The 18619-nt window shown below is 50.9% G+C and overlaps 2 protein-coding genes across 3 annotated transcripts; both read left to right on the top strand.

Moving 5' to 3' along the window:
• Positions 1-173: 173 nt before the first annotated feature.
• On the top strand, positions 174-6512 carry LOC109573089 (sialic acid-binding Ig-like lectin 8). Of its 2 annotated transcripts, none has more exons than XM_019980312.2 (7): positions 174-730; positions 932-1210; positions 1440-1487; positions 4605-4862; positions 5091-5184; positions 5460-5541; positions 5857-6512. In XM_019980312.2, the coding sequence occupies exons 1-7, from the start codon at positions 295-297 to the stop codon at positions 5887-5889; spliced, it is 1230 nt and encodes a 409-aa protein (XP_019835871.1). In that variant the 5' UTR covers positions 174-294; the 3' UTR covers positions 5890-6512. The 2 variants fall into 2 exon arrangements, with proteins under 2 accessions (XP_019835871.1, XP_019835872.1); XM_019980313.2 differs by having other exon boundaries at positions 175-730; positions 5852-6512.
• Positions 6513-9282: 2770 nt separating this feature from the next.
• Positions 9283-13345, top strand: LOC109571801 (sialic acid-binding Ig-like lectin 14). The gene is made up of 9 exons (XM_070770236.1): positions 9283-9365; positions 9531-9570; positions 9783-9843; positions 9907-10014; positions 10481-10759; positions 10944-10991; positions 12286-12543; positions 12909-13044; positions 13291-13345. Exons 1-9 carry the CDS (start codon positions 9283-9285, stop codon positions 13343-13345), a joined length of 1068 nt encoding a protein of 355 aa, XP_070626337.1.
• Positions 13346-18619: the final 5274 nt, after the last annotated feature.

Raw genomic sequence — 18619 nt, 5'->3', positions numbered from 1 at the left:
GGGAGGTGGGGCTCTGGCCCAGCGCGGGATGTGACTCTGTGCAAGTCTCTCACCTTCCTTGGCCCAGTGTCCCCAGGAGTGGACGTGAGGTGGTGGGTGGGTGGTGGATCCCTCAGGGCTCTTCCGCTGCCAGTGTTCTCTGGTGTGAAGTTCCTCCTCCAACAGAGGTTTCTTCTGACCTCACCCTCGTCTTCCTGCTGGTGCCTCCTCTAGATCTCGCAACTTCCACTTCCATTTCCTGCGACTTAAGAAAGAGGCTTGCCCTGAGGGAATCTGCCACCGCCGACTACAGACATGCTGCTACTGCCACTGCTGGTGGCCCTGCTCTGGCGGAGGGAGGGAGCCGAGGGCCAGATGGGGCCTGGGGAGAATTACAAGCTGCAGGTGCCGGAGCTGGTGACGGTGGAGGAGGGCCTGTGTGTCCACGTGCCCTGCTCCTTCTCCTACCCCTGGGATGTCTGGGCCATCTTTACCTCAACTCTGGGCTACTGGTTTCGGGAAGGGGCTGCAACATCCAAGGATGCTCCTGTGGCCACAAACAACCCAGACAGAGAAGTACAGGAGGAGACCCAGGGACGATTCCATCTCCTCGGGGATACCCGGGCCTACAACTGCTCCTTGGAGATCAGAGATGCCAGGAGGAGGGACAATGGTTCATACTTTTTTCGGATGGAACGAGGAAGTGTGAAAAACAATTATATGTCTAACCAGCTCTCCTTGCATGTGACAGGTAAGGCGGGCTGTGGGGGGAGGTCCAGGAGAGGTCGCAGGGAGGGTTCCAGGGCAGGGCTGGGATGGGAGCCCCTCCTGGGAGGGCGTCTGGGGTAAAGTGGCAGCCCAGGGGGAGAGGCTGGACCGAAGCCTGAGGCTTCTCGGGGGCCACACCCCAAACCCTCCTCCTGATCCCCTGTCTCCCCCCTCCTCTCACCAGCCCTCACCCACACACCTGCCATCCTCATTTCGGGGACCCTGGTGTCCGGCCGCCCCGGGAACCTGACCTGCTCTGTGCCCTGGGCCTGTAAGCGGGGCACGCCCCCCATCTTCTCCTGGAAGGGGGCCACCGTCTCTTCCCAGGTTGTCACAACAGCCCTCTCGTCGGTGCTCACCCTAACTCCACGGCCCCAGGACCACGGCACCAAGCTCACCTGTCAGGTGACCTTGCCTGGAGCTGAAGTGACCACAGCGACGGTCGTCCACCTCAACGTGTCCTGTGAGATCTGGACCAGGACGCCCGGGTCCCTGATGGGGCTGGAGGGCAGAGGGGAAGGGGGCACCAGGGCCTCAGACACCGGGTTCTGGAATCCAGGCTGGGAGGGGGTCAGGAGGACGCCCGCCCCCACCCCCACCCTTTCCCCGTTTCTGCAGCTCCTGGGGACACTGGGCCCAGATCCACCAAGGCCTCGCCAGTGACGTGGATCCACCATGTCTCTCTGTCCCAGACCCTCCACAGAACTTGACTGTGACTGTCTTCCAAGGAAACAGCACAGGTAGGAAGGAGGTCCCCTCCTGGGCTGTCGGGAGCGAGGCTGCTTCCGGCTCAGGGCTGGGCTGGTCTCTGCTGGTCCCTGACTCACTCTGGACCCACCCCAGTGACCAGAGCCCCCTAGTGGGTGAACCCAGTGGTCCCTGCCCCTCCTCTGTCCCCGTGGCCGCTGTGCCCAGCTGTCCCCACCTCCCCTCACTCCCCTGGGACTTGTCCAGTTCCTCCTCCGCTCCCCAAGAGCAGGGCGACATCCACAGGGCAGAGCCCACCCCTCAAAGCCCCTCACCACCCACGACCTGACTCCTTCAGCTCTGCTGTTTATTTCCTCCCAATAGTTTTACATTTAAAAACATTTTTTATTTAAATAGTTTTACATTTAACATTTTATTTTTGGCTGCACTGGGTCTTCATTGCTGCACAGGCTTTTCTCTAGTTGTGGCAAGCAGGGGCTACACTCTGCTTTCGCTGTAGGGGTTCTCACTGCGGTGGCTTCTCTTGTTGCAGAGCACGGATTCTAGGTGTGCAGGCTGCAGTAGTTGCGGTGTGTGGGCTCAGTAGTTGTGGCTCCTGGGCTCTAGAGCACAGGCTCAGTAGTTGTAGCACACGGGCTTAGTTGCCCTGTAGCGTGTGGGATCCTCCCAGACCAGGTATCAAACTCATGTTTCCTGCGTTGGCGGGTGGATTCTTTACTGCTGGACCACCAGGGGAGTCCTCTCCCAATAGTTTGTAATTTACGTCTATTTTGACAGGTTATGTATTGTTGTTCTGTCACTCAGTCATGTCCAACTCTTTGCAACCCTAAGAACTGCAGCACGCCAGGCTTCCCTGTTCTTCACTATCTCCTGGAGTTTTCGCAAACTCATGTCTATTGAGTCAGTGATGCCATCCAACCATCTCATCCTCTGTCGCCCCCTTCTCCTGCTGCCTTTTCCATTGAGTCGGCTCTTCGCATCAGGTGGCAAAAGTATTGGAGCTTCAGCTTCAGCATCAGTCCTTCCAGTGAACACTCAGTGTTGGTTTCCTTTAGGATTGACTGGTTTGATCTCCTTGCAGTCTAAAGGATTCTCAAGAGTCTTCTCCAGCACCACAGTTCGAAAGCATCAATTCTTCAGTGCTCAGCCTTCTTTATGGTCCAACTCTCACATCTGTACATGACTCGTGGAGACACCATAGCTTTGACTATATGGACCTTTGTCAGCAAAGTGATGTCTCTGCTTTTTAATATGCTGTCTAGGCTTGTCATATGTATTTCACAGAATCAAAAATTCAAAATGTTCAGCAGAGTCTGTCTTCAGACACCCAGTCCCCTCGTGGGAAGTTACCTGTGTCCATGAGCTGCTCTGAGCCTTGGTTTGCTTGCCTAAAGCACCTTAGGCATCCTTTGATAGCAGTAGTTCAGACATCCCTATTCTTCTTCAGGACTGTGGAATGCTCCAGTGCATAGATGAATTCTGAGTTCCTGTGCATCTATCAGTGGGAAATTGTGGTGTTCCTTTTATTCTACTAACCGAAACACTGCACAAGTTATCTTGTAACTATTGTAATATTCTTTTATATTCTTTCCATTATGCTTTATCATGGGATATTGAATATAGTGGGCTTCTCTGGTGGCTCAGATGGTAAAGAGTCCACCTGCAATGTGGAAGGCCTGAGTTCGATCCCTGGGTTGGGAAGATGCCCTGGAGGAGGGAATGCCAACCTACTTCAGTATTCTTGCCTAGAGAATCTCCATGGACAGAGGAACCTGGCAGGCTACAGTCCATGGGGTCACAAAGAGTCCAACATGACTGAGCGACTGAGCATACATACACAGTGATTTTCACAGTGCTTAGACGGACAGGCTACCCATTCCAGTATTCTTGGGCTTCCCTGGTGGCTCAGATGGCAAGGAATCTGCCTGCAATATGGGAGACCTGGGATCAATCCCTGGATTGGGAAGACCCCTGGAGGAGAGTATGGCAACCCACTCCAGTATTCTTGCCTGGAGAATCCCATGGAGAGAGGAACCTGGTTGGCTAATCCATAGAGTCGCAAAGAGTTGGACACGACTGAAGTGACTTAGCATGTGTGCATACCCGCAGCTACATTTATCAATCACATTTGCTTCTCCCACTTTGAGTTTAAAAAAACAAATGCCACTATTCGTCCTGTGGCCTCATTTCTGAAAGCCCCCCCCCACCCACCCCAACCCCTTCCCTCCAGCCTTGCAAGTCTTTGTGCTTTTCCGATATGCACAGGCCTTGGTCATCTTTGCAAGCTCTGTTCCTCCTTCCCTTAATGCCCTTCCAACCCTTCATCATCATCTTGCCGTCCCTGCTTTCCTTTTTACACTTGACTGCAGATGTTACCTTCTCCAGGACGCCCTCCTGGAGCTGACAGTAGCATTCACATTGCCATACCCAGGGGCTCTTGCCACCCAGAGTCACTGCCACCATAAGTAATATGTGGTGTTGTGAGCCCCTGTTCCTGGGCCCGAGTTCCTCACCAGACTGTTTCTAAGAGTGAGCCTCCTTGTTTAGTTCCTATCGCTAAGTCATGTCTTAAGTCTTTTGTGACCCCATGGACTTTAGCCCACCAGGCTCCACTGTCCATGGGATTCTCCAGGAAAGAATACTTGAGTGGGTTGCCATTTCCTCCTCCAGGGGATCTTCCCAACCCAGGGATTGAAACTGCATCTCCTGCACTGGCAGGCAGGTTCTTTACCACTGAGCCACCAGGGAAGCCTGAGCCTACTTGGAGACAGCTTGTTAAATCAGTAAATTGGTGTCAAGTGAAACCATGAATAAGGGATAAGAGTTTTCAGAGTCAATGTGGGTTCTAAATGAAGGGCATGTGGAATTAACGGCAGGGCTGACAGCACTTAGGGATGTCCTGTGTAGGCCAAGAGCCTCCCTGTTTGCTTCGTGGGGACTGGATCCACCAGGCAGAGCCCATTAGCGCCGACTGAGCACACAGCGGTGCTGAGGGACCACGCTCACTCTGTCTCTCTGGATCCCTCTCACAGAGTCTGTGATTCTCCCAGTCACTGTCTGTGGGCTGCTCCCTCTCAGCCGGCTTCCAAGTATATCTTCCTCTTCCTCCCAGTCTCTGGGTCTCTGACTCTCGGTCTCCTTTTCTCTAGCATCCAAAGCCCAGGAGAACGGATCCTCTCTTTCAGTCTCGGAGGGCCAGTCCCTGCGCCTGGTCTGCGTCGTTGACAGCAACCCCCCCGCCAGGATCAGCTGGGCCCGGGGGAGCCTGACCCTCAGCGCCTCGCCGCCCAGCCACCCAGAGATGCTGGAGCTGCCGCGGGTGCTCACAGGAGACGAAGGGGAGTTCACCTGCCGAGCTCAGCACGCCCTCGGCTCCCAGCACGTCTCCCTGAGGCTCTCGCTGCAGAGTGGGTGTCCGGGGGCTGCCCGCGGAGGCCCACCCCCGCCCACAGGCAAACGAGTGCCCCCGACAACTGCTGGGAGGACAGGTGGCGGGGTGGGGGGATGCGGGCACGTGGGGTCCTCCATCCGGTGAGTGAGGGGAGCCTGGAAGGCCAGGGACCGCAGTCCACCTGGGAGCGGGAGGACAAGGCTGAGGACCAGCGGGTGACGGGGCTTCGTCCACTCTCCCGCAGGGCGGTCAGCGCGCCCGGCAGAGGCGGTCCTGGTAGCCATCTGGGAAGTGGCTGTCAAGACCCTGCTCCTCCTCCTCTTTCTCCTGGGCCTCCTGTGAGTACTGCCCCGGGAGAGGAGGCTGAGGGGAGGGCAGGAGGCTGAGGGGAAGGAGGCCCCTCCCCAGGGGCACCTGGGGATTCCGCTTGGGGACCGGCTTCACACCGCCGCCCCCCCAGCCCACTGTCAGGGATAGAGGTCCCTGCTGTGGGGCCAACCGCCCTGTCCCACCCCTTCTGTCCCTGAACCACGGCTGGGGGGCGGGGGGTGAGTCCGCCTCCCGGTTGAATCCCAATCGGAAAAGACTGCCAAGAGCCTGGTCTGTCCTGCAGAGTGAGGTGCTGCACAAGGACTTCAGCCAGGCCAGCAGGGGGCGTGTCAGAGGCAAAGGAAACCCCCCCTTTAACCCCTCAGGTGAGTGATGGGGCATCTCACCACCGACATCCCAGTGCACACCTCCGCTGGGATGGCTCCTGGGATTGCTACATTCGGGGCGGCCAAAACTCAGCTGCCATTTTCCTTCTCAAACCCGTTGCTCTACTGGGTTTCTTGTCCCGTCGATGACAGCCCCCATCTGAAGGCCAGAAGGGGATGGGGCGCAAGGTGGGTGAGGGGTGAGAGGGCAAGGCGGGCCAGGGTGTTAGGCGAAATTGCCCGCCTTTAATCCCCGCCCCCTTCTATGGATCCAGCAAATTACTAAAGGCTCCCCGACTTTCCCCCTAAGCACAGCTCATCTTGAAGCCCATCTCCTCCCGGTCCTGACCCTGGTCCTTCCAGCAGCCTCATCTCTTCCCTGAGTCGCTGAACCCATGCATCTCCTGCTTCCTCTCGCTGGGAAGCACGGCCCTCGGGTCAGAGGACTCACCAGAGACGGTTCCGTCCACTGCCCGCACAGTCGGAGCAGCTCTGTTTCCTCCCCACGCAGGGGATGGAGCGGCCCACACCACAGGCTGGATTCTAAGTCCTGGCGGGCTCTGCCCTGCTGACTCTCCACCCAGAGTTTCTGTCTGGGATGATGAAAGCATTCTGGAAATGGACAGTGGTGATGGTTTCACTAACATGGTGATGTACTTACTGCCACTCAGGTGTAACACATGGTTATTTAGTTGCTGAGTCATGTCCATTTTCTTCAACGCCATGGATTGTAGCCCGCCAGGCTCCTCAGCCCATGGGTTTTCCCCAGCCAAGAATGCTGCAGTGGGTTGCCATGTCCTTCTCCAGGGGATCGTCCCCACCCAGAAACTGAACCTGAGTTTCCTGCTTGGCAGGCAGATTCTTTACCATTGAGCTACCTGGGAAGCCCTAAAGTGTACTGTATACAATGTTAAAAATGATTTTTATTTTATGAGTATTTTACTGAAATAAAGCAAAAGGAATGAGGAACACTTCCGTCTTCATGGTGCTGTCATTATGTGGACAAGAAGTTTTAAAAATATATTATGAATAAAATTAGAGCGCATCAGCTAATCACACATGTTTGGAGGAAAATCACACAAGGAAAGGTGCAGGATCTGAATGGCTGTTTAGCTCAGAATTAGCCAGAGAGGATCCAGGGCAGCAAAAAAGAGAAGTGACAAGACTGCTGGGTACTCCAGGCAGAAGGTGATGCTGCGATGGACCAAGGAGGCCGTGTAGACAGGGAGGGTATATTTGGATCTGTTGTGAAAGTCAAGCTAATTTCTTTTTTATTTTACCATGCTTATTTATTTATTTGCCCAGCCAGATCTTAGTTGCAGCATGTGGGATCTTCAGTGACAGCATGTGACTCTTAGTTACAGCCTGTGGGATCTAGTTCCCTGACTGGGGTATTGAACCAGGCCTCCTGCCTAGGGAGCAGGGAGTCTTAGCCACTGGACCACCAGGGAAGTACCTGAAATTTTTTAGTGGAGGTAAATATTTTAGTGGTGGTAAGTGAGGGGAAAAGAGGAGTGAAGATGATGTTGAAATGTTTCTCCTGAACAACTGGGCAGGTGGAATTGTGTTATGTCGAGGGCTTCAGGGGCTTCCCTGGTAGCTCAGTTGGTAAAAAAATCCACCTGCAATGCAGAAGACCCTGGCTCGATTCCTGGGTCGGGAAGATCCGCTGGAGAAGGGATAGGCTACCCATTCCAGTATTCTTGGACTTCCTTTGTGGCTCAGCTGGTAAAGAATCTGCCTGCAGTGCGGGAGACCTGGGTTCGATCCCTGGGTTGGGAAGATCCCCTGGAGAAGGGGAAGGCTACCCACTCCAGTATTCTGGCCTGGAGAATTCCATGGACTGTATAAGACTTCAGAGAGTAGGGATTCGAAATGCAATGTTTTTTTTCTGAGAAGCCCCTTGATATGCACCTGTGATGCCAGGGAGTGAGCTGGACAGGAATGTCTGGAGATCAGGAGAGGGCTCCAAGACAGAGACCTTCAAATGTATAGTTAAGATAAGATGATCACAGATGAGATAAAAGGAAAAGGGGGTGTGGGTTGGTGGAATGATAAGGGAACAGTACTCCTCAAAAATTAAAAATGGAATGAACATCTGATTCATTAATTTTACTTCTGATATCCATCAAAGAGAACTGGGATCAGGGGCTCTCAGAGACATTTGCACATAGGTCTCAGAGATACTGGCATGTTCACAATAGCCAAGTGATGTAAGTGACCCAAGTGCCCATCAACAGTTGAACAGACAGACAAAATCATGGAATGTTACTCAGCCTGAAAAGCGAAGGAATTTCTGATACATGCTAGCACACGGATGAACTAAGGAAATTATGTAAGTTGGATAACCATATATGATTCCGCTTACACAAGGTACCTAATGTAGTCAAATTCCTAGAGATAGAAAATAAAACTGTGGTCGCCAGGAGATGTGAGGAAAAAGGAATCTGGATTTGGTATTTAGAGTTTCGACGTTTTCATCTTCAAAACAGTTATCTTTCTTTATCACTGGATTAAAAAATAAAACCATCAGTTCAATTCAATTGCTCAGTCATTTGAGCTCTTTGCAATCCCATGGACTGCAGCACACCAGGCTTCCCTGTCCATCATCAAGTCCCGGAGCTTGCTCAGACTCATGTCCATTGAGTCAGTGATGCCATCCAACCACCTCATCCTCTGTTGTCCCCTTCTCCTCCTGCCCTCAATTTTTCCCAGCATCAGGATCTCTTCCTGTGAGTCAGTTCTTTGCATCAGGTGGCCAAAGTATTGTAGCTTCAGCTTCAGCATCAGTCCTTCCAATGAATATTCAGGACTGATTTCCTTTACGATTGACTGGATTGATCTCTTTGAAGTACAAGGGACTCTCTACACCTCAACACGTTTTCTCTAACACCACAGTTCAAAAGCATGAATTCTTTGGTGCTCAGATTTCTTTATGGTCCAACTCTCACATCCATACATGACTACTGGAAAAACCATAGCTTTGACTAGATGGACCTTTGTCAGCAAAGTAATGTCTCTGCTATTTAATATGCTGTCTAGGTTGGCCATAGCTTTTCTTCCAAGGGTCAAGTGTCTTTTAATTTCATGGCTGCAGTCACCATCTGAATTAATTTTGGAGCCCAAGAAAACAAAGTCTCTCACTGTTCCCATTGTTTCCCCATCTATTTGCTGAGAAGTGATGGGACCAGATGCCATGATCTCAGTTTTTTGAATGTTGAGTTTTAAGTCAGCTTTTTCACTCTCCTCTTTCACTTTCATCAACAATCTCTTTAGTTCCTCTTCGATTTCTGCCATAAAGGTAGTGTCATCTGCATATTTGAGGTTATTGATATTTTCCCCAGCAATCTTGATTCCAGCTCATGCTTCACCCAGCCTGGCATTTCGTTTGAATGATGTACTCTGCATAGAAGGTAAATAAGCAGGGTGACAATATACAGCCTTGATGTACTCCTTTCCCAATTCGGAACCAGTCCCTTTTTCCATTTCAGGTCCTAACTGTTGCTTGTTGACCTACATACAGATTTCTCAGAAGGCAGGTACTCATTAAAAAAAAAAAAACTTCCCAAAATGCTGCTGGGACACACAGCAATATCACCTGTGACACGTCTCAGAGCAGTGCTGTGTGTCGGGGGAGAAAGTGAGGGCCCCGGGTAGGGGGCATCTCTCCAGCCGGGACCAGGTGAGTCGTATCCCTTCTGGTCTCCAGGTCACCACCCAGAGACGCTCACTGCTGGGGGGATGCGTGAATGGGTGGCTGGCTGCTGCCTTCACTCCACCCAGGAGCCCCTTCTTGTCTTCTGCTCCAGACACTCCCACAGACCGTAAAGAGCCCTGCATCTCACAGGAATTACCACCCAAGGGTCTCCGTGAGGCTGTGACTCTCCAGGTCAAGAGTGGAGTTGAGCAGCGCCCTGGTGTAGACAGTGGAGCTCAGATGGGAGAACCTTAGAAGGCCGCCTGAGTCCCAGCCCTCCGTGCCCTCACAGGTCCGAGCTCTGGTGCTGGAGGGACGAGCCCCAGATGGGGGTCAGGACAGGGGGCCCCTGCTTGTCTGCTCCTCTCTGGGCAGGTCTCCGGGGTCTCTGGGCCCAGGGGTGTCCTGTCTGCTGTGCGTGGAGGGGGAGGAGCTCCGGCTCTGAAGTTCCTCTTCTGTGAACAGTTTCTTGCTCCTCCCCAGCTTCCCATGGGTCTCCCCGCAGCCATACCTCCCTCTCCCTTCCCTTCTCTTTTCACACAAGGACGCCCAGACACCCTCTGGCTCAGACATGCAGCCACTGCTGCTGCCGCTGCTGTGGGCGGGTGAGTGGACGGCGGGGCAGGGGTCGCGGGGCGGGGGCTCGGCTGATCCTCAATTCCCCGCAGGGTCCCTGGCTTATAATTCGAGATACTGGCTGGACGTGCAGCCGTCCGTGTCGGTGCAGGAGGGCTTGTGTATCCGCGTGCCCTGCTCCATCTACTATCCCAGGGAAGGCTGGAAAGACTCCGACGCAGCTCATGGCTACTGGTTCCTAGAAGGGGTGGATACCGATGGAGATCCGCGGTGGTGGCCACAAACAACCCAGCGCATGCAGTGCTCAGCGAGACCCAGGGCCGATTCCTCCTCCTTGGAGACCCCCGGACCAAAGACTGCTCCCTGGACATCAGAGAGGCCCAGAGGAGGGACACAGGAGTATACTTCTTTAGGTTGGAGAGAGGGCCTACTGTGAAATATAATTATAAATGGCATCTGCTCTCGGTCCATGTGACGGGTAAGGATGGGGCCAAGTGGAGGGCATACATACAGGGGTCCTGAGGGTCCCCAGGGCAGGGTGGGAGGGGAACCCTGTCTTCTCATCCTGGGGGGGACCCAGGGGTACAGGATGCTGGGGAACAACTGCTCTGAGGGGCACACAGGGGTCCCCCCTCCAGTCCTGGGTCTGCGTCTCCGCCTCTCCAGCTCTGACAGACACACCTGACATCCACGTCCAGGGGACCCTAGCATTCGGCCGCCCCACCAACCTCACCTGTGCGGTGCCATGGGCCTGTGAGAGGGGGACGCCCCCCACCTTCTCCTGGACCGGGGTCGCCCTCACCTCCCTGCACCCCGAGAGTCCCCACTCCTCAGTGCTCACCCTCACCCTGCAGCCCCAGGACCACGGCACCAACCTCACGTGTCGTGTGTCCTTCCCCGGAGCTGGTGTGAGCACATACGTGACCATCAGGCTCAATGTGTCCTGTGAGTGGGGAGCCAAGAGCCTGGGTCCTGGAGGATGCAGGGGAAGGAGATGAAGGGTCCTGGGTGGGATACTCAGGGACTCTTCTTGGAGACAAGCTGGGGTGAAGATGGAGACTTCTGCCTCACCCCTTACTCCTGACCCCCCATCACAATGCAGCAGGAGTTTTATTCCTTTCTCTTCCAGACTCCCTGCAGAACCTGGATATTCGGGTCTTCTGGGAAAACAGCACAGGTGTGAGATCCCTGGGCAGCATGGAGGTCAGATCGGGGGATGCTGTGAAGACTGAACAGAATCAGGCCCCTCACCACTCATCCCCTCTCGGCTCCTGCGTCTCCCCTCCCCTGTCCCCCACTCTGTCCCCTGGCAGGACTCTCTCTGGGCCACTGTGGACTCCTAGGTGACTATTTGCTGTCATTTCCCCTTGTTCCCTCTCTTCCCACCTCTCCTCACCCCTCACTTTCCCATGCCATCCTTTCCCTGATTCTCTGTCAGTTTCTTGACTGTGCCATCTCCACCTGCCAGGAGTCTGAATTCCCAAGCTGGGTACCAGGCTCCTGGTCTTCCCTCGTGGCTCAGATGGTAAAGAATCCACCTGCAATGCAGGAGACCCAGGTTCGATCCCTGGGTCAGGAAGATCCTCTGGAGAAGGGAATGGCTACCCACTCCAGTATTCTCACCTGGAGACTTCCACGGACAGAGGAGCCTGGCAGGCTACCGTCCATGGAGTTTCAAAGAGTCAGACATGACTGGGTGACTAACACTAACTAACAGCAGGTTCCTGCCCATTTCTGCAGGAGGGCAAGGTCAAGTTCATTCACCCTGGAGTTTTCTAGCCTCCACACTGAAGCCCCTCACAAAGCTCTGTCCTGAGTGTCCTCCACTTCCCCTTGGTTGGGAGCCTCTGATCTGAGTAATCAGAGTCTACATCTCAGAAATTCCTTTAGACTGTGTCTCACCCAACCCTCCCCAAGACTTAGTTTGCAAGCTTGTCTTCCTGAAAATGCCTCACGTCTTCCCCTTCTCCACCTCCATGACCACAGCCTCAGCTCAGGCCCGCATTCTCTCTCTCACCTGGACTTGGAGCAGCCTCCCCTCTGGCCTGTCAGCCTCTAGTCGTGCCTTGTCCAGCCTGCCATAACTGGGGCCACGAAGGGGTGTCTGCAGGCCCAGAGCTGACCCTCCTCCTTCCCTCCATCTCCCTTCTCCTTCATCACCTGTGTGAGGCCTGCATGTGGCCAGACCCACATGTGTCCATGCCCGGCACGTGGTCACACATCAGAGGCCACCTCCTTGGATATTATCTCCCAGGTTGAGATAACATCTTCTTCTAACATCCATCCCCCTGTCCTGGGTTCACTGAGTTGCCTCTCCTGCCCCCGCCCCTGACCTCCAGGGTTGGGGGGCCTTCACCCCTACTTGCCCTTGCCTGTGATGAAATCTCAGGGCCACTGTCCTATATCTGGGAGGACAGAGAGGGGAGAAGGGCCCCTCAGCCCTGCACTTCCTGCTCTCTCTGTCTTCCCAGTCCCCAAGATCCTGGGCAATGCCACCTCCCTGAGAGTCTGGGAGGGCCAGTCCCTGCGCCTGGTCTGTGTCATCGACAGCAACCCCCCCGCCAATGTAAGCTGGTCCCGGGGAAGCCTGACCCTGAGCCCCTCCCAGCCTTTGGATCCTGGGGTCCTAGAGCTGCCCCGGGTGGTCTTAGGGGATGGAGGAGAGGTCACCCGCAGAGCTCAGCACCCGAGCGGCTCCAGCCTCGTGTCCTTAAACCTAGTTGTACTGGGTGAGTAGAAGCAATGATGCCCCTGTTCTCTATTTTTTGGCTGTGCTGGGTTTTCACTGCTGTGTAAGATCTTTCTCTGGTTGCTTTGCTTGGGCTTCTTATTGTGGTGGGTTCTCTAGTTGTGGAGCACAGGCTCTATGCGCGTGGGCTCAGTAGTTGTGGCACACGGGCTTAGTTGCTTTGCAGCAAGTGAGATCCTCCCGGACCAGGGATGGAATGGGTGTCCCCTGCATTGGCAGGTGGAGTCTTAACCACTGAACCACCAGGGACATCCAGATGCTTCTCTTTCAGAGCTGGGGCCGTAAGCGGGGCTAAGGTGTGAACTCACACCTCACCTCTACCTTCTTCCTCTCTTCCTCCTGTAGGTGTCTCCTCTTTCTGCCCCCAAGACTTTGGGGAGAATCAGGGCTCCTGGCCCCTGGTCCTCACCCTGCTTAGGGGCGCCCTGATGGGAGCTGGTTTCCTTCTTACCTGTGGCCTCAGCTGGATCTACTACAGCAGGTGAGAAGCACTTTCAAGGTGTCCCTGGATTTGAGGGAGGGGGAGAAGGGACACCTCCTGTGGCCTTCTGTCTTGTCCTTTCCAGAGCAAACCCTCCATGAAACTGACTCCAACACATCCGGTGAAGAAACCAACAAACCGACCTCTTATTTCTGATCTGTGTTTCGCTTACAGGTTCAGAAGGTCACGGGGGAGTAGGGTTAGGAGGTGTGAGTAAGCCTGGTCCTCCCTGGGGGTGCTCCAGAGGTCTGTGGACAAGGAGGTGCTAAAGGACCTGGCCCCAAGCCTTACCCAGGAATAACACCTCATCACATCTGGTCTCCAGGTGTCTTGCTGATAGTTCTACAGGAATGGTTGGGAGGGCAAGGAGGAAATAGATGTTCTTATTACAAAATTGGACTATGCCACACGTAATAGTTTTTCTTCTTGTGCTTACAAGAAGTGCTTACTTCCAATAGTGCTTACCTTGGAGTGGTTTGATATGCCCATAATGCGACCCGTAAAAACATGATGTGTGAAAGTGTTAGTTGCTCAGTCATGTCCAATTCTTTGCAATCGTATGGGCTGTAGCCCGCCAGGCTCCTCTGTCCATGGGATTTCCCAGGCAAGAATACTGGAGCGGGTAGCCATTCCCTCCTCCAGGGGATCTTCCCAATCCAAGGATCGAACCTGGGTCTCCTGCATTTGCAGGCGGGTTCTATACCAACTGAGCCACCAGTGAAGCCCCCTTGTTCCTGTTTTCTGATTTTTGGCCGTGAGGCAAGTGAGATCTCAGCTTACTGACCAGGGATCCAACCCACACCCTCTGCATTGGAAGGTGAACTCTTAACCACTAGCCCATGAAGGAAGTCCCAAAGGAGATTTTTTTTTAATTAGAAATTTTAACTATTATATGTTTAGGCATATATGAATAATTTCAGCTGCTCTTCATTATTTTATTGTAAAAACAACATGCCCTAAGGGGGCTTCCCAGGTGGCTCAGTGGTAAAGAATCCACCTACCAATGCAGGAGACACAAGAGGTGCAGGTTTGACCTCTGGGTCAGGCAGGTCCCCTGGAGAAGGGAATAGCAACCCACTGCAGTATTTTTGCCTGGAGAATCCAGTGGACAGAGGAGCCTGGCAGGCTACAGTCCATGGGGTCGCAAAGAGTTGGACACGATCGAGCCACTAACACTTTCACACAAGGAAAAACATAAGAGGCTTTTCCTGTGGAGAGAACATGGAAAATGGACCCACTGTGGCTAACAGGGACCCCAAATAAACTGGAGCCAGGCAGTCATGACAGACATAGGGTTCAATCACGTACACTGTGTTCTTAGAAAAACCACAAACAAAAACTGTAAGAATTTCTGATTGTGCTAAGATTTTTACTAGAAAAACCGCTCAGGACATGCTCTGATGACAGCCATCATCGGAAACTACAGGTCAGCCAGCAAGGACTTGTGGTCCGTCTGCCGGGGCCATCCGGTCTCTTTTTGCAAGTCCTATTGCTTCCATGGTTTGTGCTTTTCGGAGTCCCTCACCTCTTCACCTCCAAGGAACATACTTTTGGTAACAGCCAAAGGCTTCTTATCCCTGGTTTGCAAACCTTGTGAACAATAAAGCTGCCCTTTCGCTTTAAGGTAACCCTGCCTCGTTTCTCAGATTTATTTGTAATTTAAGACGAGAGTATAGTTTCTCTGGGCTTCCCAGGTGGCTCAGTGGTAAAGAATCCTCCTGCCTGACACAGGAGATGCGGGTTTGATTCCTGGGTCAGGAAGAGGCTCTGGAGAAGGCAATGGCACCCCACTCCAGTACTGTTGCCCGGAAAATCCCATGGATGGAGGAGCTTGATGGGCTGCAGTCCATGGGGTCGCTAAGAGTCAGACACGACTGAGCGACTTCACTTTCACTTTCCACTTTCATGCATTGGAGAAGGAAATGGCAACCCGCTCCAGTGTTCTTGCCTGGAGAATCCCATGGACGGAGAAGCCTGGTAGGCTGCAGTCCATGGGGTCGCACAGAGTTGGACACGACTGAAGCGACTTAGCAGCAGCAGCAGCAGCCTCGTTTCTCAGATTTATTTGTAATTTAAGACAAGAGTATGGTTTCTCTGGGCTTCCCAGGTGGTTCAGTGATAAAGAGTCCTCCTGCCCGACACAGGAGATGTGGGTTTGATTCCTGGGTCAGGAAGAGGCTCTGGAGAAGGAAATGGCAACCCACTCCAGTATTCTTGCCTGAAGAATCCCCATGGACAGAGGAGCCTGACGGGCTACAGTTCATGGGGTCACAAAAGAGTCAAACACGACTTAGCAACTAAACAAAAACCAAATATTTTCTCTATAGTATCATTTTCCTTTTACCTGAAGGTCTTTTCCTATATTTTTGTAGTGTAGGTATGTTGGTAATGAATTCTCTCAGCCATTGTTTGCCTATCAGTTTTTGCCTAAGACACTTTTATTGGATTAGGAATTCTAGGTTAAATTTTCCTCCTTTCTGTTGTTCAAATTATTTTGGCTTGCTTAGTTTCTTATGAGAATTCTGCTGTTACTTTCATCTTTCTTTGTAGTTTATATCTTTCTCTGGCTGGTTTTAACATTTTCTCTTTTTCATTGGGTTTAAAAAATTTGATTAAGGGAGTTCTCTGGCCATCCAGGGGTTAGGACTCTCCACTTTCATTGCCAAGGGCATGGGTTCAATCCCTAGTTGGGGAACTAAGATCCCACAAGCCATGAGGCATGGTTTAAAAATAAATTAAATAATTTAATTAATATGTGCCTTGGTGTGTAAATGTGTATGTATCTGTGTGTGAGTGAGAGGGAGACAGACAGAGATTATCCTATTTGGAGTGTGTTAAGTATCTTGAATATGAAATTTTATACTTGTGATCAAATTTGTGAAATTGAAGTCAATGTTTATATATATTTTATTATACATATATTTCTATTATTTTATATATATATGTATGTATTTCTAGTCTTCCGGTCTCTATTCTCCTATTCTCCTGTGCATCTCCAATTTTACATATGTGGTATTGCCCAATACGATCTCATTATTGGCCCTGAGCATCTGTTCACCATTTCCAGTCTTTTTTCTCTATACTCTTCAGTTTGAATAGGATCTGTTCTATATCTTCAAGTTTACTGCTTATTCTTCCACAATGTTGAATCAGCTCTTAGTCTCATTCAGTGAAACTCTCATCTCAGATCATTTATTTTCATCTCCAGAAGTTCCTTAGTTTTTAATCTCATATTTCTTCTTTTATTGTGTTAATGTTTTCCTTTATGTCCTTGAGTATGTGTATCATATTTGTAATAAATGCTTTAATGTATCTGTCTGCTACATCTGTTTCCTCTGTCATGTCTCACTGAGTCATTTTTCTTTCATTAAGTGTCATATGCTCCTACTTCTTTATGTCTAGTAATTTTTCACTGATTGCTGGACATTGTCAATTTTATGTGGTTGATGACGTGGTCTTGTATTTCTTTAAATAATACTAGTCTTTTTCTTGATGGCAGTTAAGTTATTTGCATGTTGGGTCAATATTTTAAGGGCTCTTTAATTTTTATTGAAATAGCATTGATGTACAATATTGTGTTAGTTTCAGGTGTACTACATAGTGATTTGACATTTGCATACATTATGAACTGATCACCATGGCGAGTCTAGTAACCACTGGTCCCAACACAAAGTTAGGACAGTATCATTGACCATATTCCTTATGTTGTTTATTGCATCCTTATGGCTTATTGTTTTTATAAGTGGTGGTTTGCACTTAATCTCCTTTGCCTGTTTGGCCTCACCACCACCACTTCCTCCCCTCCAGCAACCACCCATTTGTTTTCTATGAGTCTGTTTTCATTTTGTTTTGTCTGTATGCTTTATTTTTTAGATTCCATGTACAGGATCATATGGTATTTGTATTTCTGTACCTGACTTATTCCACTTAGCATAATATGCCCTGCATGCATGTGTGCTAAGTCACTTCAGTCATGTCCAACTCTTTGCAGTCCTATGGATCATCACCCACCGGGCTCCTCTGTCCATGGGATTCTCCAGGCAAGAATACTGCACTGAGTTGCCATACCCTTCTCTAGGGGGTCTTCCTGATTCAGGGATCAAACCTGAGTCTCCTGCATTGAAGGCAGACTCTTTACCCTCTGAGCCACCAGAGAAGCCCCCTTAATATTCTGTAGATTCATCCAAATTGTCAAAAATGGCAAGATTTCATTTTTTATATCTGAGTATATTGTAATGTCATACGTATATTATGTACTCATTCATCTGTCCATGGACCATTAGGCTGCTTTCATATCTTGACTATTGTAAATAATGCTGCAGTGAACATTGGTGTGCATATATATTGTCAACTTATTGTTTTTGTTTTCTTTGAGTAAATACCCCAAAGTGAAATTGCTGGATCATATGGCAATTCTATTTTTAATTTTTTGAGGGACCTCTGTATTGTTCCCCACAACAGCTGCACCAATTTACAATTCCAACAAAATGCACAAAGGTTCCCTTTTGTCCACATCTTTGTTATTTGTTGTCTTTTTTTATAACAGCTATTCTGACAGGTGTGAGGTGGTAGCTCATTCTGGTTTTGATGTGCATTCCTCAAAGATGAGTGGTACAGAGCATCTTTTCTTGTGTCTCTTGGCCATGTGTTTGTCTTCTTTGGAAAAATGTCTACTCATGTCCTCTGCCTATGTTTATTCAGAGTGCTTTTTTTTTTCTTCTTGATGTTGAGTCACATGAGGCTTTTGTATATTTTGAATATTAACCTCTTATCAGATATACTGTTTGCAAATATCTTCTCCCATGTAGTAGGCTGTGTTTTTGTTTTGTCCTTCACTGTGGAAAAGCTTTTTAGTTTCTTAGAGTTTCTAAGATTTAGAAACTCGTTGATTTATTCTTGCTTTTGTTTCCCTTGCCTGAGGAGACAAAGAGATGTCTTTAAGACCAATGTCAAAGAGACTACTGCCTATATTTTCTTCTAAGAGTTTCGTGGTTTCAGATCTTGCTTTTGGTATGTCTAATACAGCAGCAGGAACAGACTGAAACACCACAGGAACATTTTCTTGTGTAGACATCACAGGTTTGATGTGTCTCAGTGGAAGTCATTTGAGAATGACACTGTGAAAGTGTGTGTGGGGGTAGATATTGAGGTATTTTAAATTTCAGGAAGGGTAGTGGGGTGGTTGTGCTAACTAAGTGCTTGCTTTGATATGCTCCTTTCAGCAGAGACTCGGCTGTACTGAGGCACAGTGAGAGGAGCAGACTCCTTGTTCCTGGGTTCAGTGAGTTTGAATGCAGCCTTTTTGGACAAGCATCATTTGCGAATGTGTCCAGAACCTGGGAAACATTCCCGAGGGCGCTGCAGTTCTTCAGGACTCTGGACAGCACAGATCCTGGTGACTGGGGCACGGGGTTCCTCTGCGCCAGGGGAAGTGGAGCGCCCTCTGGGGACAGCATTATGAACTGCAGCACAAGCGCTATGGGTGGGAACTGAGACAGACAGGTGTATCCGAATGAGACCAAGATACCAGGTAGGGGGTGTCTAGCTTCCCTGGGCTAGCTTCCCTGGTGCGGGC

This window comes from Bos indicus, chromosome 18, assembly GCF_029378745.1.
Source record: "Bos indicus isolate NIAB-ARS_2022 breed Sahiwal x Tharparkar chromosome 18, NIAB-ARS_B.indTharparkar_mat_pri_1.0, whole genome shotgun sequence".
Classification (NCBI taxonomy): Eukaryota; Metazoa; Chordata; class Mammalia; order Artiodactyla; family Bovidae; genus Bos; species Bos indicus.
Note: the sequence above shows the minus strand (reverse complement) of the source record. Positions and strands in the feature narration are given on the sequence as shown.